The sequence below is a fragment of the Passer montanus genome, unplaced genomic scaffold, assembly GCF_014805655.1.
Source record: "Passer montanus isolate IOZ18808 unplaced genomic scaffold, ASM1480565v1 scaffold41, whole genome shotgun sequence".
Lineage (NCBI taxonomy): Eukaryota > Metazoa > Chordata > Aves > Passeriformes > Passeridae > Passer > Passer montanus.
In genome coordinates, this window is record NW_024368930.1 from 5,896,017 (window position 1) to 5,921,774 (window position 25,758).

Genomic DNA, 25,758 nt, shown 5'->3' on the forward strand with positions numbered 1-25,758 from the left:
ATTTTCCTGGAGTCTTTCATATGCTAAAACGTCTCTTTGTGTTCCATGGGTTTGAAATAGCACAATTATTCATTATTCTACAGTTATAGTCTGGTTCATGTCCCAGTTTTATTCCAGTTTCTGATCACTGAATCCTATGGAAGGATGGCATCCTCCTAAACAACCTCCAAGATGGAATTACCTGAGAAAGAGCAGTGGATGTTGTTTCCTAATTTCTCCCCTTAGACTTTAAAAAGAGGCATGTCAGAAGCAAAAACAAGAATTTATTTGAACTTTAACCTGGGAAACTACTTATGCAACATGTGAAGAAATGTAGTTATCAGCGTATGAAAACTGCTATGGCATTAACAAAGCAGAGGATGCCAGGGAGCTGCCCTATGCCAGCTTCTCCCCGGACACCAGTAACACCTCTGCAAATGGTTTCAGCTGTCACTCCTCATCTTGTCCCTCCAAACCCTGTGATCCTGCAGTGGCACTGACTCCTCAAGGACACAACCACGCCCTTGGCACTCCTGATCACACCTGGTGCCTCTGATGTTGTGTCATGCACAACAAATGCAGCTCTTTTCTCCTCCCCCTCCCGCATGGCAGGGCAGAATGTCCTGCTCTGTTGCAGTCCAAGTGCCATGCTCCCCTTGAGCCACTGCCCTTCACACAGTGTGCACTGGCCATGACTTTGAGCAGAAAAGGTGAAAATCGGAGATGAGCCCTTTGCTGTGCACAAAGCCTGTCCCTAGTGCACTCCCCAATCTGTCACCGTGAAAATTTGGCTCTTATCCTGTCCTTAAACTTCATCAATTCTCCTGGTGCCTCCAAGCCATTCCCCCCTGCTCAGGGGCCCAGCAGCAGCTCTGGCAGCCCAGCCACCCCGGCTTGGCTTTGGCTCCTGTGTTTGCTGGGAGATGTGAGCAGAGACTCGAGCTGCTGCTGACTCCATCCCAGCTGGAAACTGCTGGTTTTACTGCTCAAAATGTGCGTGCACAGCCAAGCCTCCCACCTGCTCTGCTGCTAGTGATTCCCATGTGTTCAGGAGGAGGAGGAGGAGGAGGAGGGGGAGGCAGAGCGAGCTCTGAGCAGCTGCTGTGGGCATTGCTGTGATACCATGCCCCTAACCCAGCAGTGCCCAGGGTCACAAATCTTCCACCTTCACAATCCTTTCGTCAAAATGTGAAAAGGTGCCGGAGAGGGCTCAGCCTGTGACCCTGTGGGGCTGTGACACCGAGAGGCAGCCCTGCTGTGTCACAGCACTGCAGCTGTGCTGGGACATTTATGCACTAGACCTTGAAGATGTTCGTCTGTTTGTTTTCCTTTCATTGCCACAAGCAAACTCGCTGGCTGTGAAAAGGGGTAAATTAGCATCTCCAAAGGCTGGGTCTCTCTTCATTCTGAAAACAAGCCACGAGGAGCAGCAGCTCGGCTCCCTCATCCTCCCTCCCTGCCTCCCACCCCGTGCTGTGCCAGCACAGCTCTTTGTGGAACTGGCCCAAACCACAGCTACTCTGCTGTCTTTGTGAGCCAAACAGATTTTAAGCACTTGGCTGCATCTGTGAACACGGAGGTCACTTGTAGTTCTTAGATGAGGCCTCACAGGCTGATCACTGCATTGATTTTTAACCTGTGCTGTTCAGGCTGAGCGCAGTAACTTGTATTCCAAATAAGTCTCTAAACCCCATTGTGTTGGTTCCAGCATTGCTGTCACAATTCTGAGCAGCTCTGTGCTGCTCACTGAGCCGTGTGGCAGCCACGAGCCTCGTGTGCCAGGCCACCACACAGGGGTGACACATGTCCCACCTGGGCTCTCACCTGGCTCTGGCTTCTGCCAGCACCCTCTGTGCTGCTCCCCAGGCAGCTGCCTGCCTCTCCTGGTGTGTATTCCCCTAAATTCAGGGCAGGGTAAACTTCCCAGAGAGTCCCATGGGTGCTGATCTCAGCTCCAGCTGTGGAGGAGGTGCTGGGCAAAGCCCAGACCCCAGAGCTGCAGCCTGGGCTTTGAGTTGTGCTCTCACTGCAGGTCCTGAGGCAGCTTTTAGAGGATGTTTAGACCACGTCTGCCTCTGCCTGCACACACTGGTAAAATGGTCATGAGCCCTTCTGCCTCTGAGAGCTCTGAAGGAAGCAGGGAGACACTGGGCTGTGGGCTGTTCCCAGCTGGCACCCAGCATTGAGGGTGGGAACAGTGAGCATGGCCAAACTGAGCTGGACAGGCTGAAACACAAGAAATCCCACCTCAACACGAGGAAAAAACTGCTTTACATTCAGGGTGGCAGAGCACTGAGGCTGCCTTGGGAGGTCATGGAGTCTCTCTCTCTCTCTGGGACCTAAATAACCTGCTCTAGGTGATCCTGGCACACTTCTATCCTGGACTTCTGTTCTGGCTTCCCCATGTCTTAGGTACCTTCCCCACCTACACCAAGGGTTTTACATCTCAGGGTGACCCTCTGCAGTTTTGCAGAAGGCATAACTTGGATCCAGTACTTTCAGATTTCCTCTGAAAGTACCCTAAAGTGTTACCAATGTGGTCCCAATCTTAACCCCAAATCCTCCCTCCATTTGCCTGATCCTCATTCAGGATCCACAGTTCCTGGAGGGCACTGGCCAGAGTAAAATCTGTATAAAATCTGCATCTGCTGTGCTAATGATCACTGTTGGTCCCAAGCAGCCATTCCAGCCTTTCCAGACTCTCTGCCTTTACCTGCTGAACACAGACCACATCCTGCACAGGTATCCCAAATCTGGAACTTTATTTATAAAATGACTCATACAGGGACACCGTCCTGAAAGACTTCAGCCTGACAGGGCAAAGTCACTGGGCAGGGCACAGTGAGACTGCTGAGGGTGACTGGAGCTACTGCCAGGGGCTGGTTTGTGGATGCAGAGCCCCTTCCTGTGCTGCTTTAGGGACAAGCTCGTGTTCTTACACTGCTGAGTATATGCCAATGAATGCCACCATGCTATGTACAGACTTTGATAAGAACTTTTCCCCTAAATTAGATGGAGGAGATGAAAATGGCTTGGCAAAACAATGTGACCTCGGCAAGGATTCCCCGAGAGCTCGGGAGCAGCTCAAGTGTTCTCTCCTTCCAGGTGAACTAAAATCCATAGAGTGGGATAGTGGGACAATAATTTCTTCCCTTTGGTGCTATATTTAGATCATTCCTGCCAGCCAGGGTGGGAGAAAGAGCCCAACAGTTCCCAGCAAACACACAATGATGAACATCCAGAGGAAGATCCTGTCGATGACCATTGCAACATACTTCCAGTCTTCCTTCACCTGGAACACAGAGGGGAGAGGCCAATTATTAGCATTTACTGGAGATTAAAATTTGTGAAAACCCTTAGAGCTTTACTCCAAAGCAGGATATTTTCATATCATTCCTGAGATAGGAGGGGGAGGCTCACTTAGTGGAGCTATAAAATGGCAAAGCTTCATTCATCAATCACCTGAGGGATCCCCAGACTGCAGGGGTGTGCATGTGAAGTCCCAAATCCCAGTGGATAACACACCCCCGTGGATAATTAAGGCCATCTGCACACTCACTCTCCCATTTTCCACCAGCAACAGCTGTAGCTGGGTGTGTAAATGAGGCTGTGATTCAGGCTGGGGCAGTGGGGGGTAAGAAATGACTCGTTTCCCCGTGCTCATAAAAAGATGTGCTTACAGATGAACAAAGCCAATCTCTTTCTGTGAAGGCATTCACAGCTTTGGGTGAATAAGAAGTGAAAATGAACCAGCCAATAAAAGTACCCTCATCCTCCTTTTTCCCTATTTTTGCCTTGCTGTGGGAGGATTTTCCAGCAATTCCCCTCTGGGAACTTCTAGTACCATGAGGCAGAAATGGTTAATGACTGTTTCATTAAGAAACCATATATCTATGAAAACCTCTTATATTACATTGCTGTTAGTAATTTCTTTCCCAGGAAGAGGCCTGATCAGATGGTAAAGTTCTATTTGATATGACTGTACCCATTATGATTTCCTACAATTTCCCACTTGGTGATTAATAGCCCCAAGGGCAGAAATTTGGCACGCTGCCTTGTTCTTTGGGGAAAACATCTCAGCAGGAGCCCACTCAAACCTCCCCAGTGGCTGTGAGTGGTGAAAGGAGAAGGGGACAGCAAAGCTGCCAAAAATGCATTTTGGTAAAGGAAGCAATCCAGCTATCAGTGCAATGCCACTTGCAGCAGAGGATGTTTCCACAGGTACAGTGGTGTTGCTGAGCTCCTTGGCTCAGTGAGCAGCTTTGTGAGCTGGGAAATGAGGCATGCACTGGAGACCATATTATATTTTCTCAGAACAAAGCATTTTCAATTTCAGGAATACCTGAATGTTGTCAAAAGCATAAGAATGGGTTCAGTGTTTTCATTAAATGGATAGACTTATTCCTTTTAAAAGCAGCATTGTGTTAAGCCAGCCTTTACTACTGAATAGGCAGAGAAATCAACCATGTTCATCCTGCATCTTGTCACCTTCTTGGGTAAAATCATGTTATCTTATGATTGTACAGCCTTCTGCACAACCATCTGTAATTAGCGTAAGTAAAAAAAAAATACTGACCCTTGAAAACCAAAAGGAATTCTCTCATTCCAAGATTCTATAATTTCCTTGGGTTGTGAACTATAATTTATTCAAATTTATAAAATCGTGTAGTGGCAGAACAAGGGGGAATTGCTTTAAACTAAAATGTAGCATTTTAGATTAGAAATTAGGAATAAATCCTTTACTTTGGGGGTGCTGAGGCCCTGGCACAGCTGCCCAGAGAAGCTGTGGCTGCCCCATCCCTGCAAAGTTCAAGGGCAGGTTGGATGGGGCTCTGCTCATGGCAGGTGGAATGAGATGAGCTTTAAGATCCCTTCCAACCCAAACCATTCTGTAATTCTACAATTCTGTGATAAGAGCTCAGTGGATAACTCCCTTTTGCTGCATTTATTTTCTGACCTATTCATCACTTGCTGAGAGTTGGAGCCTCTGATGCTTAAAATTCCCCATGAGAAAGGCATCTAAGCAAACCCTGGATGATTGTTTTTATGGGATTAGTGTCTTATGATGTAACCAATGTGTAAAGCAAATCTGAAATTTCCCATCTGATGTTCAGCTGGAAAGCTGGATTGAGTAAATAATGTCTCATTCTGGTGTAATGACTTTCTTTGAATATTTATGCTAGTAAAAAAAAGTGCTAGATCACACAAAGAAAAGAAACTTGATGAGTTTCTCTCTGAGCAAAGAAGAGGAAAGTGGGGGAAGAACAACTTGCAGAGGAATTTGCTTTCTAATGTAATGGTGTATGCAGAAATACTGAACCCATTTTGAAAATGATGGCTGGGACTGCATCAGATGTTTGTAAAATCAATATCCAGCTTCAGACTGAGAGCACAGAGGGTGAAATTGGAAATTAAGGGGAGATAATAATAATAATAATAAAAAAAAAAAGAGGATAAGGGAGAGAAAATGATTTGGATTTTTTATTTTGTATTCGGCCACGATTGTAGCTCTTCCTCGTGGTCCAGCAGCCCAGTTGGAGTCTGATCTGCAGGCATCCCTCTGACATCCATGCAGCTGCCAACATCTGCCACCACAACTCCTGACCTCTATTCTGATTAGTTTTTAAGAAGCTCACTCAAAGTTATTTTCGGGAAATGATCAGGGGAAGGACCAGCTGACTCCCCCACTCTCAAACTCCTGAGAAGTGGGAATCTGCAGCTCTGCCCTGGTCCAGCTCCTCGTGGGTCTGAGCCTCAGGACTGGAGGAGGATTGAGGTGCCTTGGTGCCATCTGACCCCCAGGACCCAGAGCCTGCAGCACAGATTAGAGCAGTCCCAAGCGGTTTTATTGTATTTTGTTAAAAATAACCCTGTGAGATTATCCTGTTTCCTCCCCCTCAGCTTTATTCCTTCCCATTTTATTTTTAAATATCTTCACATCAGAGCATTCTGGAGATGCACACAGCCATGGACAGAACGACTTCCCAGATGGTGCTGTCTGGTTATTTTGGCTGATGTGTGACATGGAACTTGTTTTGCCTTTCAGTCTGTAATTAATTTCTAATGGCATTTCCATCTTCTGCTGGGACAATTGCGCCGTGTGTTTTCCCCAGTGCCCCATTGTGCCTGTATTGTTTGCAGATATCTTTCTGTAACAAACAACTGCCTCTTGCATTTCCCATTTTCTCTTCGCTGGAGCACTTAATTAAATGAGCTATTTACTTTTAATTTAGAAGCACTGCCCCTGTGGCAATGGAGCTTTAGAGAAAAAATAAAAAGACAGGAACTTAAAAGAAGCTCTGTCCTCCTTCTGGGAAGGTGAATGTCTCTGGAAATATTGCCCACAAGACAGTGAGATGTGTCTCAGCACTGCATCAGAGATGCCTGCTGATAGATTTATTGAAGACTTCCATGAAGAAATGGGACAATTTGATTTTAAGATGAAAGCAAATTTCTGAGGACTGATTTTTTTCCCCAATAAATTCTCATTTTATAGATCAGTTCTGCTCCTCAGAATGTATTTCACCTCCAGAAGATCATTTTCCTTATTCTTTTTCATTTCCACTGGGAGGAAAAATTGTGCTTTCCTACTTTATATCTTAGTTGGGTCCAGAGAGAGAAAATAGTGCAGGCCCACAATGGAGTCAGCATTATCCCCTCTATCTGAAAGCCCAAGCTCTGCCTTCCGTGCCAACCACAGCTGCTGTGGAACAGTGGAGAAAGGTCACCCTGAGTCCCCAGGGGAGCCCACAAAGCTGCCCACAGCTCACTGCTGGATGTTCTCCTGGTGCCTTTCCTCACAGCCTGGCCTGGCAGGAACTTGGGTCAGAGACCAAAGGCTCAAAGCTGCTCCTTTTCTTCTGCTTTTGATGTTTAGTGCTGTAAATAGCTTTCTCCTCAGGACGATCACTTAATTTCACGAGGGAAGAGCAGCAGAAGGTATCAGAAGAAAATCTGTGGCTTCTGAAGACTGTTTCATTAAAAAAATTAAGAGGAAGGAACCCAAAATATTAATTGACTCCATTCTTGTTAACACCAACCAGCTCAGCAGGCAGAATCATTTGAAATGGGAAGTATTATTGGTGTAATATTTTTTCATTTGCACCATGGGGAAAAAATTGAGCTAAACTCAACTGACATCCAAGGGTTTACTTGTGATTATTGCCAGAGGGAGAGAGCAGACTTTAATTCCTGCACTCCTAATGTGCTTCTGAAGTGCTTTACCCTGGCAAGGAGTTTTGGACTGGCAACTAATGAAGATGAGGATTCACAACCCATCTCTGCCACAGATTTGTTCTGTGACCTTGAATAGAAAGTTTGTGTTTTGGCTGTAACTCTTCAACATAAGGAATTAACAGTTCCTTCCTCAAAGGGATGCTGTGAAGCAAAATCCATTGAAGAACAGAGGCCCTTAACTAGGATACCAAAGAGTATAGAAATGGACAGTAGTATTTAAGCTTTTCTTGCTGCTCAGTGCTGTGAAACATGGGAATAAAAGATACTCTCCATGCTCAGGAAGTCTTGTATAATCACACTATGACTTGCACTGGTTCTAAATCCTAAGAAATTTAAACTGTAGACAAAGCTAAAATGCACCTTTGGCATATGAATCTGCCCAGGAAAAGGTAGATAAGACTTTTCTTTAATAAGATGACTAACTTCAGGTTATCTTGTGCCTCCTTTCATTGTGGCCATAATTACTAACACATAGTATCCATAGTCCTGCAGTAAAGAGCTACAAGAGCTATGAAAGGATGTAGCATTTGTTATGTGCCTCACCGTCTCCATGAAAAAAAAATCCTTTCAGCCTCTACTCCCTTTATTTGTAACCATATTTACCCCCACAGAATAAACAGGAAATTTGTTCCCTCACGTCCCTGCAGAGAGCTCCAGTGGAAGTCCACTAATAAAGAATCACACCATGATACATGAGTAGAGCTGAACAGACCCTGCAGTATCCCCACACTACTGCAGCTTCCCACAGCCTGCCTGGGCAATTTGCTTTCCTCAGCTCCATAGTCAGTCAGTGATTAATAAAAAGCAGAGAGTGTGAATTCCTCATTTGTCAGAGGCTTAAATAAGGAATAAGCCTCTGTTCCTGTGAGATGGCTGCATCTTGGGTGTCAGAAATCTAACTGCTTCTTTGCTGCCTAACAACAACTTTATTCCTATTTTCTGCTGGAGAATCCATTGTTCTAGAGCAGCCTGAGCATGCCCTGGCTGTGCCGCCCCCTTGGCCCTCATTCCAAGACACCAAGGACATCTCCAGCTGTGCCTACAGCGGCCAAAACCCACCCTAGAGGTATGGCTGAGCCTGCCTCAACACGAACACACCCTGCACAGCTCAAGGCTTGCTGTGGCCCCCTTAGCAGCTCATTCCTGACTCTTTGAGGGAGAGCAGGCTCCGCTGGAATACTCACCGAGAAATCCGCGTCCTCCGCCCGCAGGTGGTCTGCGATGTAGTGAACCCCTTCCACTGCCAGCTTCAGGGCTGGGGACATCAGCACCAGGTGCTGCTCTTTGGCGCCGTGGCTCTTGCTCCCCTGGGCTGCTGTGCCGGCCACCTCGCCCTTTTTGCACTTGCACTTGCACTGACGGGGCTTGTGCTGGGGCTGCTCCCCGTTGAGGTGGCACCGCTGGGACGCTGGGGAGCCACTGGAGTGGCCATTGGTCTGGGAAGAGTCCTCTTGCAGGTAGCAGTACTGGATGCTCCGGGACCTGCAGCGGATTGTCCCCTCCTCTGCCTTGTTGGGGCTGTACATCTGCTGGACACTCAGTGACCTGCCTTTCAAGACAGAGGTGGCCTGGGTGTCGCTCAGGTGGTGGCAGGAGGGCTGTGGAGAGGAGCAGGTCACCTGTATGGGCTCTGGGTGCAGCACGGAGTACTGCCCAGAAGGGGACTTGCAGATGGGCTGAGGCTTGGCTGGCTCCTCCAGGTGGGCACAGAAGGAGGAGGTGGGTGATGGCTCATTGCTCTGGGGGCTGGGGGAGGATGAGGTAGTGAAGTTGGGTTCCACGTCCATCTCGGACCAAAGCCTCGGCGCGTTGGTTATTTTGTGCATGGACTCAATGAGCTTCTTGCAATTGTCCTTCACCGTGGAGGGACGTTTCATGAAAAGGATCCGTGGGACCACGTCAAGGAAGACCCTCCTCACCCAGTCTGGCATGGTGTGGGTGCGGGGGGAGCGGTGGTGCACGTTGAGCACGAAGACAGTGATGATGATAGACAAGGTAACGAATATCATGGTGAAGAGGAGGTACTCCCCAATCAGAGGGATGACCAAGGAGGTGGAGGGGATGATCTCCGTGATGAGCAGCAGGAACACAGTGAGGGACAGCAGCACGGAGATGCACAGGGTTATCTTCTCTCCACACTCAGAGGGCAGGTAAAAGACCAGGACAGTGAGGCAGGAGATCAGCAGGCAGGGGATGATCAGGTTGATGGTGTAGAACAGCGGCAGCCTCCGGATAATGAAGGAATAAGTTATATCGGGGTAGATCTCTGTGCAGCACTCGTATTTCTTGCTGTTGTAATTGCCCACAGCGTTGATGATGACCCACTCCCCACTCTCCCAGTAGTCCAGCTGGTCCACATGGCTGTGCATGCTCACCAAGTCTATCTTGGCTTTGTCGTAGGTCCAGGAGCCAAACTTCATCGTGCAGTTTTGCTGGTCAAAGGGGAAGAAGGTGACATCGATGCTGCAGGAGCTTTTATAGATAGCAGGGGGCATCCATTTAATTCTCCCGTCATAGAAGAGGTGAGCCTTGGTCAGGTGGGTGACTGCAAAGTCACCATCAGCACTGGGGACAGATGGAAGACAAAAAAAGCTTAGACTCCTCTAGGACATGTCAGCTCTGTTAAGGAAATAGGATATTCAGTGCCTGGCTTCCAAATGACCTGAGATGCAAGAGGCACATCACGTCCAAACACTGGCTCCATCTACTCTGTCCAGGCATTTTGAGCTCTTGGCTGACACAAGCCCTGGAATTCATGCACATGCCAGCCTTTCCCTGGAATAAGTCAGTTCCTTGATATGATTGCACAGAAGTTTTTCCCAAAGGTGTCCCAGATGTGCTCTGGAATGAGTTGAGTTTGGTTTAGAAGTGGGAGGAAGTATTATGAGATAGGGTAGCTGTGAGCTGGGCAGAATTATTTGTGACAGCTGCTAAAAACGAATGAGTGTTGGGTAATCACCCAGTCTTTTATGTGAAAAACAGCAAGAACATCCTATTAGTAGGAATAACGAACATTAATCTTTTGATTTCCAAGTTAGGAAGAGAATTGGATTTTGTGGTGTCTCCTCACAGGAGCTCTCAGCTGGGGGTTATCAGATAAATAGATAACAGCTCAGGAGTTTGTACTGGAATTGTATGAATAAATTGTATTTTCCAGACTTTTGGAGGAAGAACCTGAGTTACCAACAGCAGCACTGCCAGACAAAGGACAGACTGTGCAGGGGAAAAGAGCTTCTGCTAAAAACTTGAGATGAATTATTCAGGCTGATACAGATAGAAAGCTCTCTGCTCCTGCCCAGTGCTTCTGGCTGGAGCCAGCCCAGCCTGCAGTTGCCAAAATCCCAGGGCTCTGCTGCTTCAGTGCCCAGATGTGCCCTGACAGCAGCCACGCAGTGACAGGGAGCACACCTCTCCTCCTCCCTCCCAGCAGCAAGATCACCAACACACGGCTGATCCAGCAGGGCTCCTCAAGCTGCAGAAGGCACAGGAACTTTCTGAATTAATTCATTTACAAGACCATTCATTTAAAAGCAAAATTGGGAAAGAGAAAGGACTTTTTGATAGTTTCATAGGATCATGGAATGGTTTGGGTTGGAAAGGACCTTAAAGACAATCTGATTTCAACTCCCTGCCATGGAAGTTTCTGGGTTTTTTTTCCCCTTCCACTAGACCAGGTTGCGCCAATCCCCATCCAATCTGGCCAGGAACAATTCCAGGGATGAGACAGCCACAGCTTCTCTGGGCAGCCTGTGTCAGGGCCTCACAACTCACATCACATATTCCCACCTGCTCTGTGAAACATCCTAAAAATGAGACTGGTGTTGTATTGGGAAATAGTGGCAGGATCTGGGCACTTGCTGAGCTGCCTTGGCTAACACAGTTCCTGGGAAGAGATGGAAACATCCCCAGTCCTCAGGATCACAGCCCAGATGTCCTTGAGACAATTTTCTAGTTTTCTTGAAAAATAAACCCAGAATTCTTGTGTGGTGGAGAACCAGGTTTTACTAAACTCTTTTTGTTCTTTGTCTTCTTTGGGGCAGATTTTGGGACAGCCAAAAGAACACAAAAGGACATAGTGTCTTTTGACTTCTAAACTGGATTTTTTCTCAAAGACTTAAAATACTTGGAAAAAAGAAAAAAAAAGGTGGGAACTACATACAAGGCACTCACAAAGGGATTAACACAAAATCAGTATGGTGATCTACTCTGAAGCAACCAAACCTGGGCCATTGCACAATCCATCCAGCTCCTGTCTTACCTGTTCTTTCTTAAATCTAATTTACACTCCAGAACATGTGATTTGGATGAAAACCACCTTTTTTTTTTCCTCCTGGGTTTTGCCAGGAGCACAGTAAATCCAGATTGAGACATGAAACATGCACAGCAAGTGGCAGTCCAGTGCTTGCTGTTCTTGGTGGTTTTCTTTTTAAATCTCAATAGGAATATGGAATCTGATTCTGCATTTAATGATATCTCTGAGGCATGATTAAATCACTCATTAATGGAGCAATATTTTTAACTGGATCTTACTAGAGAAAAGAGATTATGAGCATCCACTATGAGTGTTTCCCTTCTTAGGTAGAGCGGGTAAGTGGCTGGATAAACAAGACAGGTGTACATTTTTCTTTTGAAAACTCTTGGAAAAAAACCACACTAAACTCTTGCTAAAATAGCATCCAGGAATGATAATAATTCATGCAACTCTGTTCCATTCCCAGAAATGCCTTCCCTGGCAGTTTTGCAGTTTCTGGGTGATCACCACACTCCTCTTCTGCAAACATAGATGGAACCATTGTGGTGCTGCAGATCTTGTGTGTCACTTGTTTCTGTAAATTACCTGCTTTTTAATGAGGAATAAACTTTTTTTTTTTTTTTAATTGCTCGCCTAACAAACCCAGCTTCATCCTGGGTCCTCTTTGGCTCACATTTTTACAAAGAACACTGGCACTGCCTTCCAGGCTGGATTTTGCCTGCAGTGCCATGCCAGGAGTGAAACCAGCTGCGGAACTTCTCCTTGGATTTAGTCAGTTATTGACTCTGAGGAGCCATAAAACACCCTTGGATGCTCCTGCCTCACCAGCCTACCAGGACTATGAAGGAATTTCTGACTTTACTGAGTGTGTTTGGATTTCTCATTGCAGTTCAGTGCAGAGGAATTTGTAAGCAGGGTAAATCAGCCATGCTCTGTACATGGAATATATCCCAGCCAGCCACATCATGCAAAGGCAGTATTCCCACTTGTCTCACCCTTCATGCATCCATATTTTTGTGCCTCCTTTCCCGAGATTTCCACCCACAAGCATATGTGGACCTTCAAGCACACGTTTAGTGGACTGGAAGCTGTGCCTGCTGGCACCCTGCCCATGCAGGGAGCCTGGAGAGATTCTCTCTCCCCTCCTGTGAGAGACTTTGATTCTGCTCCTCTCCACATAAAAGAGGGAGCAAACAAGGTCACCTGGCTGTTGAGTGCTTTCCCAAGTCTTTCCCCCCTCTCCAAGGGATGAAGGTGAGACAACCAACTGCAAACACAGCCTGCAGTTGGGAGCCTGGGGAAACCCTGTGTTCTTTTGGACAGCTTTGCTGTGGGAAAACCCATTCCTGTTCCTACAGCCCTGACTGCACCACGTGAATATTGCCTTAGACAGGAAGGTGGGAGACCTGATGAAGTGGGACAGAGAAAATCTGCAGACATTCCTCTAGAGCAGCAGCACGTTCTCATCTCACTCGGTGGAGATCACTCTGTTGTGACAGTTGTCATGAAAATCCATTTGGAAGAAGGCGTGAGTGCAAGGTAAACATCACAAGAACTGCAGAATTCAGAGTCAGGCTCTCCTGGTTACTCTGACCTGACAGCTTTAGAATTTAGAAATATGCCAGTATTAAAGAACTGGAGCTCTTATATTTTTATGTCAAACACCAAGAAAGAGAGAAGACAATTACTTATCTAAAAAAAAAAAAAAAAAAAAAAAAGAGCTGCTGTGTGCTGCAGCCTTTGATTTCTCATTTTGAGAAGAAAGGCTGCTCTATTAAATTTCCTAAGTTTAAGGGTTTAAGGATGGCATTGCTTTACTGACATCTACCAGCCATGTTCTACTAAAAAGCTCTGCTGACAGAGAATTTCTGTTTTCCTTTGACACTTTCTATTTTCCTACAGTTGGGAGATACACCATCTCACAAAATTAAGTGTTTTCAGAGTGCATGTAAATGAGACACACATTTATTTTAATTTCTGATGACGCAATTTAAATCCCAACAGACCTTTAAAAGCCTGAAAATTATCTACACACACATATGGATATAGTAGAATGTCCTCACTTAAAGCATTTTTCATCAAAGAGCAGTAATAAAGAAAAATTGTGGTATTAGGAGCCTGCACCCTTTTGGTACACATTACAGAGATGCTTCTGGAATATTCAGATTAAAATTCTCTTCAAAAGGAAACCAGAAAATATTTACTGGAAAATATATACTGATTTGTGCTACCAAATAACTCAAATGCACTGCTTGGAAGGCACCTCTGGAACTGCTTCCTGCCCAAAACTCCCTGCTCAAAGCAGGTCAGCTACACGAGGATCAGGACCTTACTTAGTTGGGTTTTAAATATTTCCAGGATCTTGGACGTCCTGGGTGCCCAGGGGAGATGTGTGTGCACTGATGGGACTTCCTTCAGTCCCATCCCAGCTTTTCCTTGGTTTAGAAACCAGCAGTAATAATGATGTTTTTGCTGTTGCTCAAGAAAACAGGCACCATTCTCAGCAAAGGCTGTGCTACACCAATGGAATGAGCACAGGAGGTTCTGACTCTGCTGAATTGGTGCATTTTGCTCCAATTCTCCCCTTTGCCAAGGATCCTCCCCAGCACTTTGAAGGCAGAGCTCTTGCTCTGTCCTTAGAATGGTAGGAGCAGCCCTTGGGTGTGAGCAGAGCAGCAGCCCAGGAGAGAGATCCCTCCTGAATATTTCCTTCTATCAGCTCCTGCATTGCTGGGTAGAGCTTGGCAGCAAACCTCAAAGCATCTGAGGATGTTCCTCTCCAGAAAAACAACCACTGAATCTGCCAGAAGGATCGGAGAACTGAAGGGTGAATTAGTGATTTTTATTTTTTTTTTGCCTATTATAAATATAACTGGTGCACAATGATGAGATCTGTGCCAATGCACATAAAGAAAAATGTCAAGTATGTTTCCAATTTTAAAGGTTACACTGGGGCATCTTTTGGTATTTCTCCTCCAAAGAGCTTTGGGATGAGTCATAAAACCAGTGTTACTCCATCAATCTAACTGGTTGCAAACATCACAGTATAGCTCACGAGAACAAGCTGCAGCAGTACTTTTCAAAAAAACTCTTTGCTTTTCCATGATTTTCAAAAGCTGCCTGACAGACGATCTTTTTATCCCATCCAGTAATCCCTTTGTGTCCATTTTATCACTGGATGAATTCCTCAAGATATTTCCTACCCCTAATTACAGAAATTTGTATTTGATTTTCCTTCACACATATTTCTTTTTTTTGGGGGGGGTAACTGTGGAGTCTAAGGCAAGGATTACTTTCTGGAACAGTTAATCCCAGAAAATACCAAGAAAAGAGAAACTTCTGAATTCTCAATATTCCCAGCAGCTTCTTCTCGGGTTTTACAACCACCAGGCTGTGATAATACCATGCCTGTCCAGCTGAAAACCAGCATTAGGCTCCAGGACATGGGCTTGGATTGCCCTGGGCAGCCTTCAGCAGCTGGAGCACCTGGGTGCAAACCTGTGCTTTCAGGGGTTTATCCTCTGAAGCTCCCATGTTGAACAAGGGACTCAACACAGAGATGGAGAAGCAAAAAAAAAACCAAAAAAAAACTAACAAAAAAAAAACACAACAAAAAACCAACCAACCAACCAACCAAAAACAAACATAAAACAACAAAAAAACCTAACAAAAAAAAAAAAAACCAACAAAAACCCCAACAAACAAACAAAACAAAAAAAAACCAACAAAAAACCCCACCACAAAACAAAAAAGCAATCCCAAAAAGCTTATTCCCTCATTAGAGAAAAAAATACAATTCATTTTTTGTACTTCAAATATACAAAGAAAAACTAAAATGTGCTTCAAAGCCATTCATGAATGGAGAAACAAATCAATGCAGAGGATTAGATAATTCATTTAGAAATGATTTGGTGGTGCCTGAAGAGCCTTTACAACCTCAGATAAGGAACAGCCTGGTTTTTTGGCAAAGAGGAGGCTTTGTCACTTCACTGTGAGGAACTCATATTCCTCTGTTGTACATATGTTATGTCACATCCAGTAGAAACTATTTGCAGAGTCTTGGAACTTATCTCATCATGCCTGAAAATTCAACAGCATATTAATTTCCCTGTAGGATATTAATTTCTTTTCAGATTCCTTATGAATGTTGACAACTACATTTAGTCTCTAGGCCAAACCAGCTGAATTTACTGATTTAATTTGGGTCTCTAGAGTGGGTAAATGGAATGTTTTTTACAATAATGAGCCATGATATGAGAGTAACCTCACAACAAAGGGTCAGGTTTCCTTAAAAATGTAAATCTGAAATAAACTGAAATTTTACCATTTCTGTAATATATAGCCTAAGATGAAAACAGGAAGGGTATTTGTATAATCTTTCCTAAAGGAGTCCATCCCAAACAGAAATACCATATTTCAATAATATTATAAGCAATAATTAGCTCACCCTAAACAGCCTGAAGACAAAAGGTCAGTGTGGCCTCTCGCTCTCTTTCACCAAGGTATTTTTGCACATTCTCTTGCTCTTAGAGACCCAGAATCACGTGCAGCTATGTCAAACTCTCTCTAAACTATACATATATATGTGTAAAATATGAGATGGAGTCCTTGTTAGCATCACCATGGCTAATCACTACCATTTCCAGCTGAGATGTCCAGCTGGAGAAGCCCTGGCTGGGAATGCAGTTGGTGAAATGCTGTGCAAAGCAGCCTCACCTTGGTGTCCCCTCACTCTGGGGGTTTTGCTTTGCATTTGCCCTGCAGTCCCTAAAATATGTGAAACCCGATTAAGATATTGACTGCAGCTCCAGATGTGTTTGGCAGGAATTTAGGTGGAAGAGAGAAGTACATCTCAGGGCAGAAAACATTTTGCATGAGCACAAAGGGAAATATAGCAGTGAAGACACATGGAATTCATGGAAACCCACTAATGTCTGGTGCCTAGCTCACATCCATGTTTAATTCATGGATAAAGTAACCAATTAAAAATGCATGATAGACTCATGACAACCAACAGACAAATGCATGATCATTAATGCTAAGTATGGATCAAGGGAGGGAAGCAGCCTGGATTTGGGGAGCTGGGGCACGAGATCTCCTGTGTCAGCAGGACAGTCAGATTTGTTACTGCAAGGCAGAGCAATAAGGTGGGCAGGACTGAAAGATTCTCACTGCCCAGAAGAGGAAGAGAAGGACATTCTGGAGCAGCTGCTGTGGCCAGGAGATGAGACCCCTGGAGTCCCTGTAGAGACTCAAGTGACAGCAGCAGTGACTACAACAGGGCAGAGGGGCAGAGTCTGAGAGGGGCAGGAGCTCCCAGCTCAAAGTCAGGGTGTCCTGGACATCTGGGGGGTGTCTTCAGCGTGAAACCCCAAAATGTCCTGAGACCTAAAGGATACCAAGGTCTCCTGGAGTGTTCCTCATCCCTGAAGTGTTCAAGGCAAGGCTGCACAATGCTCAATGCTTTGAGCATCCTGGTCTAGTGGAAAGTGTTGCTGCCCATGACCAGGGGTGGGATCAGATCATGGTTAAGATCTTTTCATCCCAAACCATTCTGTCATTCTGTGGTTCCTTATTTCCTGGCCCCTCCTTGCATGGACCATCCTCATCAACCCTGCTGAGCCAAGGGAGAGGAGGCAGAGGTGACATGTCAGGCTCTTCTGTGCCAGTAGCTCCAGCAAAAGAAGAGTTTGACGCACGAAGGTGGCACAGGGATTTGTGCCACGTCACTTCCTTTGGCACCATGGTCCACCACAACAACCACCAGAAGCTCCAAAAATAATAATCCTTGTCATTGTCATTAATTAAACAACAAGAATGACAAGGACATTGTTTTTTCTTTCCAGTGGAAGCTGTGAACACCTTTCTTGGCTGCCAAGTGAGGCATTTTTGATGCAATATTCATGTTCAGAGTGTGTCCCTGGAGGGCAGGAAGGTCCAAGTGCCTCTGAATGAATAATTTTCATTGGGCTAATCTCTGAAAGGTGCTCAGTGAGGATGCAGTGATTTCCGAGAGGTTTGCAATCACTCCACACCACTGAGGATCCAGAATGAGCTAATGGGAAAGATAACAGCCCCTGTAGTCTCCAAAGCTCACAGTCCCCTGGGCAGATTCCAGCTTCAGCCATTTATTTTGGTTTTTAAACAGAAGCAAAACCATATCAAGCTAGAACCAGGCAACTGTTTATTAAAACCAAGCCTGGCTGCTGCTGTGAGGGTTTTCTCTGAGTGTCAGCCACATGCAAAGATGATTTTCCTTGATGCCTGCAGCAAGTGTTTTCTCTTGGGCCTGTGCTGGGGTGGGGGACTGGGATATCTGACATCCAGGGAGACCGGAGAGCTGTGGTGGGGGCTCCAGGGAGAAAACAGCCTTGGCACTTGGGCAGCATTTCTAAAAATATCAACAGGCTCCAAAGGAAAGAAAGAAAACCACAACCTGCTCCCTAGGAAGTGTCCTTACAAGAGACAGATTCCAAGCATCTGCAAAGAGGAGCAAATACCTATTTAGGAATCATTCCAGAATGGTATTTAGCTGACCTGAAACCCCTGTTTTTCTAGCTGCACGAGCCTGACATTTTTCAGCATATTTTCCTTATTTAAGCCCATCATCAGTAATTGGCTTTTCCAGTTGATGGTGATGAATTAGGGGAGAGCTCCTGGGTGAAATGAAATTGAAGAGGACTGAAAGCTCAAATCCAGCTTAATTGTGCATCTGACATGTGAAGAGAAAACAATACCTGGCATCCCCCAACACAACTGGCTGCCCAGAGGAAGGATCATCAGGAGAGCAAAGCCCTTGTGATGAATGTCAGTCATGTCATTTAAGGCATGTTGTAGAATCTACATGAACTCTGACCACAGAGAATAAAATAAAGCAGAATTGTTGCAGGAAACATTTTAACCTCATGAACAGAGAAAATTTGCAAGGATGGGTTTGCCCCCTGCTCACAGTGCTCACACTCACTTGTTGTAAAGGACAATGTCTGGCCTCCAGATGAGCTCCGAGGGGATTCGGATGGAGGTGACATTTTCATATTCCTGGGGGTCCCAGCGCAGCTTGTAGTCGTGCCACTCCTGCCAAAAATGAGGTGGTTACAAAGCTGGGAGAGTTTAGCAAAAAAACTGAAAGGAAACATGGAAAAACACATATTTGGGGGCACCCACCTGCTTCACCCACACATTCGTGGTCATCATTTGATTTTTCTCATCCTGAAATGCAAGATCAGATATTGGTTACAGGAGCAGATTAAGAGGCCCAAAGAACCCTCTTAATTTCCCTTAATTGTATTTCATTTATGTAATTACAAATCACCTCTGCAATAAATGTAAGTTCTGTCTTGGAAATAAAAAGCAGATGTTTCTGTCATTTGACGTGGGACAGGGCACAGCTGGTCTGATACCACTGAACAGCTGAGCCTGCACCTAAGCAATCCTGTGAGCAGATGGACTGGAATTTATTGGGATTTTACTCAGTGCTGATGGATTCAGCCTGGGATGATGATACCAGGTAGAGGAAAAAGCTCCCCAGCCTGCCTTTGACCTCAGTACTGAAGGAGGGGAGTGATGGATATTTAAACCCTGACTCACACATGTCTGGTGGATTCCAGTGCTCAGCTTCATCTGCAAGGGTGTTCTCCTGTGAAACATTGCCCACGGACACAGTTCTGGAAACAAGAAGCTCAGCAGCATTTCTCCTACCAAATACATGAGCTTGTGGCACTTTGGATTGGGTTTTCTGAACAAGCCCCAGCTGCTCTGCTGACATGGAATTCTTGGGCACCTGGTGTATTTCCAACAATGGGTAGACTTTCTATGCACAAATATCATGGAAAAGTAGGGCTGTATATACATATTTAAACAATGTCAGGCATTTATAATGCTGGCAGCACTGCAGTAGAGTTAATTACTGTTTGCTGCTTGCCTTTTGTGCCCTCTCTAAGTGACTCAGATGAATTACACAGGACAGAGCCTAGTGCTGGTCTGACTGAAGTGTCCCACCAGAGCTCAGGGTTTATTTGTGTGGGGTTTTTATCTCTTGCCTGGGTTGGCATCAAACCCAGCTGAGCTGGCAGGGCTCAGCTGACAGCAAACTATTCATCATTAACCTTGCTCCTGTGCAGTTCAGGACTGATTGTGAACATTTAAACCCAGGAAGTTTGGGGGGAGCTCTGCCTCCTCCTTCCTAGACAGCAAACTGATCATCATTAACCTTGCTCTTGTGGCAGTTCAGGACTGATTGTGAACATTTAAACCCAGGAAGTTTGGGGGGAGTTCTGCCTCCTCCTTCCTGAGCCTCCTCATTTGCTGTTGTGGCATCAGATGTAAAACCTGAGCAGAGATTCTCTGCCCTGGGGTTAGGGACCAGAAGCACATGGAGCAAGGAGGAATACAAAAAACACTCCAGTGAGAAACAAAGGGAGAAAAAATATCCAGCTGCTTCTTTGGGTGATGATGGGAGAAGAATGCCATGACCTGGACCAATCCTTGAGAAACTGATTCTCTTACCACTTGGCAATTCAAGCACCTGAGGGTCTCCACCACAGCCCCTTGCATGGGGCATCCTGGTGTAGCAGGTGCTGCCTTCTCCTGGAATTCTCCCTGGAACCTCCCTTGGTGGAAGTTCCTGCCCATCACCACCCCATCCTCCTGACCTGAGTCCCACGGGATTATTGAGAGGGGTTTGCCGTGTGACAATGGCCAAGTTCCTCCTCAGCTGGATGCTCCTCAGGGAGCCAGCCCAGAGGGCAGCAGTGGCTCCACAGCCATGGGGTGCTGCACTGCCTGGCCCCTTCTCTCAAGGTGAGCACAGCACGTGAGCTCCCGCAGACACACGGCACAGCAGTCCAAGTGTGTCTCTCGGTGGCTGCTCCTGGGCACGTATTTGACCTCTCCCCCCTTATTCCTGGTCTCAGAAAACCCTCAGCAATCCAGGGTGAGGTAAGGACATGCAGGAATGTAGAGTTCCCCATTGATTTCCGTTCCCCTGCCCCCAGCTTTTGTCAGCAGGAGCTGGGGTTTGAATACAGCTCTGATTTCCCTTTCAGACTCCTCGTCGTTGGGAGCTGAGCATTGTGTCTAACAACTGCAGCAGGGTCTGCACCAAAACTGTCACTGTCGGGAGCGGGGAGAGGAGCAGAAGAGCCACAGTGGTGGCAGGAGTGTCACCAGCCACAGACTGGGGCAGCAGGGGGGGCCCTCCTCCAGGCATGCCCACAGGTCCCAGCACAGCTCTGCCTGCCCACCAGCCACAGACTGGGGCAGCAGCGGGGGAGAGCCCTCCTCCAGGCATGCCCACAGGTCCCAGCACAGCTCTGCCTGCAAGCTGCACTTCTATCCACTGACATGGTTTTAAGAAGATTAATTTTTCTTAAGTAAACTGGGAAAGCTCTGTGGAGCAGGTGTATCGATCCCCCCTCTCCCACAATTCAGCAGCTGCATAATGGAAAGTCTCTCTCATGCTTCCACAGTCACTAATGTCTTATCTTTAGTCTTATCAATTATTCAGATGAGAACCATGCAAGTTCAACATTAGCAACTGCAAACAGCCCTGGATCCCTCAGGCTGAGGTAAGAGCAAGGAGGGGAATGGGAGACCATTGCTGTGCTGCAAAGCTGGAAGTGGGTGGCTTCTGCACAAGGAGATGAGACTCTCCAGCAACTGGTGTCTTTGATTCCCCACCCCCTGAACCATCTCAGCTGCTTTCTTTTCATCTTAAAAATCTGATTTCAAAATATAAAACTGTGTGGAGAGTCACCTGTTAGGATTGTCCCACACCAGTAATGTCTTTAGGTTGCATTATTCCATTATCACAGGAATCACGGAATGGTTTGTACAGGAACAGGCTTCAAAGCTCATCCAGTTCCAACCCTCTCCAACACCTTCCACTAGACCAGGCTGATCAAAGCCTCACGCAGCCTGGCCTTGAACACTTCCAGGGCTGGGGCATTACCATCCCTTTCATTCTGCCACATGACTGCAGTAAAAAATGTCAGGGAGACCCTCTTCTGAAAAATAAGGGGTTTGGACATGATGACCTTTAAAGGTCCCTTCCAACCCCAACCACTCTATAAAAGCCAGCCCAATACCTGCTCAATGTGTGCAGCTGCACAGACATTGTCCTGGGAAATGCCACATGCAAATAGGGACAGGAAGGAGAAAAATGCAGGAGCAAGATCTGGACAAGCTCTAAAGCCTGTGAGTGTGTCTGGCATCTGCAGCCCTGCAGGGACCTCCTTTGTAAGCCAGCCAAATACCTGCTCAAAGTGTGTGCAGCTGCACAGACATTGTCCTGGGAAATGCCACATGCAAATAGGGACAGGAAGGAGAAAAATGCAGGAGCAAGATCTGGACAAGCTCTAAAGCCTGTGAGTGTGTCTGGCATCTGCAGCCCTGCAGGGACCTCCTTTGTCCAGCACTTGACCCCAACACACTGTGCCAGAATAATCCCATAAATGCTATTTCAGTGCACATCAGTCTGCGTGCAGACTGCTTTGTACAGGGCATATACAGCTTGCATGTGTGATCTGAGCAAACATTCAGAATTTGCTTGTTAATATCTGCCAGATTAGCTAAAAACCCTCAAAACTTTCATTTGCAGAAACCTCTTCAGGCAATCTTTCTTTCCAAGGCGTGCAAAGCTCTGTCCCTATTAACTTGTGTAAATTTGTATTAATGATCGTGGCTCAAATTCCAAATTAAGTATTTGATTTATTATTTTGCCAGAATTCCCTGGCATTTATGCCAGCGGCTCCACTGCCCTGCTGTGATCAGTCTCATGGGTTTTGACAGGGAATTTGGGATTTTTCCTGTAGTAAATGAAGAGTAAAGGATCCACTCTGATGACCAGCTATTCACATGACCCCCTCCATGTTCCACCAGCTCTGTCTGCATGATCTCTGTTCTCTGCTGAGGGCAGAGCCTTCCCAACCCAACTCTGGATCAGCCAGTAAAACCCACACACACCAGGAGCCTCTCCTGGGCCCAGCCTGGCTAATTTTGGCCTTTGCACTTACGACATCGATGAGCTGGGCGATGGACAGCCCGAAGCGGACCAGGACCACGTCCGAGATGTTGGCCACGGGACGGGACCACTTGTTATAACCAGAGAAGAGTTTCTTCAGCAGCCTCTCCTCTGCGTGGGCTCGGGTCTCCACGTGGCCAAAGGCTGTGGGGAAGGAATGAAACAGCTGCAGGTCCCTGGGCTGGCATAGCTGGAGCCTTCTCCAGAGGGAAACTCCTGCAAACCACAGCTTGGGGACACACAGGAGGGTGATGCTGCTCAGGTGATCTGTCTCCCTTCTATCCTCAGCATTGCCAGGTATTCCTCACTCTATTCACCTGCTGTTACAGAGCAGGGTTGGTCTGAATAAAGTGGGGGCACCAGTAACACCATTTAGAATTCACTTCATGAGCTATTCTTCCCTGAATCTGGTCTAATTTTTATGGCCACGTTGTGGCAAGTTTCTAGAACTGGAGTCTGCAAGCAGGGAAGAGGGATGCTAGGAGGGCAAGCCAAAAAGGAAAAAGCAGCCTCCTGCTAGGAGACAGTGATTTTGGATCAGATTTACACATAAAAAATTCGCATTACACCTATTAGAAATAAAAAAAGGCATACTGAAATTCAGCTCTTTAACCTGTCTAGTGGATATTTCACAAAAAAAAACCAAAACAATGGGAGAAGGAAGAGGATGGAGGAGAGCACAAGTTGGATAACAAGATCCCAGTTTTTCTCAGACATAACTTTAAAAGTTGGAGGCTGCAAGGAGCAGCCCTGACCCTGCACGTAGGCTCCAGGAGCTGTCAGAGGAGCCTGGTGGTTGTTAAAAATTGACGCCGCATTTCATCCAGGGGCTGCTGGAGGAGCTGCGCTGTACCAGACAGAGGGGAGAGGGAGCCGGGGGCTGTCCCCAGGTCCCTCGTGGAATATGGCTTCTACTTAGTCTTTAGCTGCCCTGGATTATACAAAGGGAAGCATTAGCTGAGCGCTGGCTGTGCTCTCCCCAGCCGGAGCTGTAGCCCCGAGACACATTAACACACTTTACCCAGGGAAGAAAAGCCCAGGCAAGAAGCAGGATGCTGAGCCCCGTCTGGATTCTCCCTCCTGTCCCCTTCCCTCCGTGGCTTTAACCCTTTCTCCATGAAATCAGACAAGGAGCAGAGAATAAAGGCAAAGAGCTGCTCAGCAGAGGCTGGTGCTCAGGGGACCAGAAATGGTGGGGCAGAAGGGTGGAGGGCTCAGGAAATTCCCTGTGGACAGGGGCTGGTTCCCTGCAGCGTGTCTTTGAGAGGGATAAGGGAGGAAAGAGCTAAAGAGCAGAGCAAGGGGACAAGAGCTTTCTCAAACTTACCGGGGAAAATGCTGGCACACAGCAGCAGAAGGAGGTTTCGCTTAGGCACCAGAAATCCCATCGCGGAGCAGAGCTTCAGTGTGCAGAGTCTCCCGGCAGGGCAACTTTTCCGCTCTGAGTCTCTGGACCCTCCAGGTTCATTCCCCTAAACTCCCTTCACTCTCTTTTCCTCTGGAAGGGGTAGCAGCTGGTGCTTTGTTGTTTTTGGGTGGTTTTTTTTCCCTTATCTCTTGTGAGTGCTCTCCAGCTCTTCCTCCTCGAAGGATGCTCCGTGCTGGGACGCCGCTCTCGTCCACTCCTAGCGATGTGCCAGGGCTGCAGAGCGCTCCTGTGAGAGCCCGGGGTGCCCCACCTCGCTGGGCTCTCCTGCTGCTCCTCTCCCCTTTCCTACGGGGCTCTTGCCTGCTGGATTCGCTGCTGCTGCTTTCAGCCTTTCCCCAGCCCGTGCTCGGGCTGTGCTGCTGGCGGGCCAGCGATGCTGCCTGTGGAGCAGAGTGAGCACAGCGTGTTTGTACATTTAATGTAGTCAGACCTGCCCACCTCCTGCTTAGCAGGAGGAGGAGGAGGAGAGAATCCCCGCGCTCCAGCAAACAGGCTGCAGGGAGGAAAACTTTTGCAGGAGAAATAAAGGGGGGGATGCGGAGCCCAGCTGCAGCCAGAGGTGCATATGGGGCCAGCTGGGATCCTTACAGCACCGGAAGCCCAAACAGTTCTTAATTAACGAAAGCTGTCTCTTTAATCTCGTCCAACTGCTTTTCAAAATCACTCCAGTGTAATTAGACTGAGATATTTCTGGCTTGGGCACGTATCTTTGCTGTGAATAATTGCTGGGGTGATGAACCTGCCCAGGAGAGCAGGGCTCTGCTGTGCTTGGTGCTGTACAAACACGTAGTACAAATACAAATATTAGTGTCTGCCCACGGGCAATATTGCAAACCAGGGGTGAGACCGAGACAAGGTCACTTGGGTTTATCAATATCTTTGAATGTACCTTAAATACATCACAAAAACTCTATAGAAGTCTTGCACATTTGGTGGAGGAAAGGATAACTCCTTGTGTTAGCAAGGAATCATTACTCCAGCCCTTCATCTCATATCCCTGATTCCTTGCATGGGAGACATGGAGTGGAACTCTCCCCATTTCATTTCAAAACTAGCTTTGATATTAACACAATTACTTCCACACGGATAGCAAATGGATTTAATTTTCAGGCAGGGGTAATGTTGCCAGCTGCAAAATTAATCAGAGTCTGTTCTAATAATATTAGCTGCATATTTTATGTATAATACTTTCCCTACTCCCAAAGCATCTCAAATATCTTCCAATATAATAGATTGCTCACTGCAAATGCGGAGGATTAAAGTCACAAGAGAAAATAGGTCTGTAGTGAGATTATAAATAACATCACTGTAGTACCACACTCGACTTGTCTTGTTTTTCTTATCTCATCTCTTCCTCAACAATTGTCAGCCTTTCCAGTGACAAATCACACCCTATTTTCCCACTTTATGGATTCCTGTACAGTTTCCTGCTTAGCTTTCAGAGTCCTGACCCTCACTGCAGCACCTGAGCACCTGTGATATGCTATAAAAATCTATAGTGCTCATTCCAGGGAACCATGCAGCATTAATTTAATAAGCAGCAGATGTGAGATCAAATTAACTCGGAGCTGAAGCGTGGGATACATCCTGAGAGCCGGGTCCTGTGCAGCTCTGAACACTCTAGCAAGAGGGAGGCAAAGGGGCAATCACTCCTCACCAGGGCTAAAACAGAATCACTCTGTCTCCTGCTGCAGCCACACATGCCCAAAAACAGCTACTAAAAAAACTCCTAGCATTTCTTTAAACATCTTTTCTTGTCCCCCTTGTCATGTCCAGCCCTGCTCAGTTCTGACCCAGCAGCATTCAGTGAGGGAATCCTGGGCTTCTGTCCACCTACATCCA

At 46.6% G+C, this 25,758-nt stretch overlaps 1 protein-coding gene across 1 annotated transcript; it reads right to left on the reverse strand.

The window, feature by feature from the left end:
- Positions 1-2,724: 2,724 nt before the first annotated feature.
- CHRNA4 (cholinergic receptor nicotinic alpha 4 subunit) lies at positions 2,725-24,286 on the reverse strand. The gene is made up of 6 exons (XM_039719230.1): positions 23,815-24,286; positions 22,480-22,631; positions 18,632-18,676; positions 18,432-18,541; positions 8,400-9,780; positions 2,725-3,271 (listed from the first exon to the last, which is right to left on the reverse strand). Exons 1-6 carry the CDS (start codon positions 23,873-23,875, stop codon positions 3,146-3,148), a joined length of 1,875 nt encoding a protein of 624 aa, XP_039575164.1. The 5' UTR covers positions 23,876-24,286; the 3' UTR covers positions 2,725-3,145.
- Between the last annotated feature and the right edge of the window lie 1,472 nt (positions 24,287-25,758).

What these genes read in the sequence shown, in the direction of transcription:
- CHRNA4 (XM_039719230.1), bottom strand. Translation starts at nt 23,875, where the DNA reads ATGGGATTTCTGGTGCCTAAGCGAAACCTCCTTCTGCTGCTGTGTGCC. An exon ending in GTGTGCCAGCATTTTCCCCG is followed by an intron (nt 22,632 to 23,814) that starts GTAAGTTTGAGA and finishes CCTTCCCCACAG; the next exon opens with CCTTTGGCCACGTGGAGACC. An exon ending in CGAATGTGTGGGTGAAGCAG is followed by an intron (nt 18,542 to 18,631) that starts GTGGGTGCCCCC and finishes CATTTTTGGCAG; the next exon opens with GAGTGGCACGACTACAAGCT.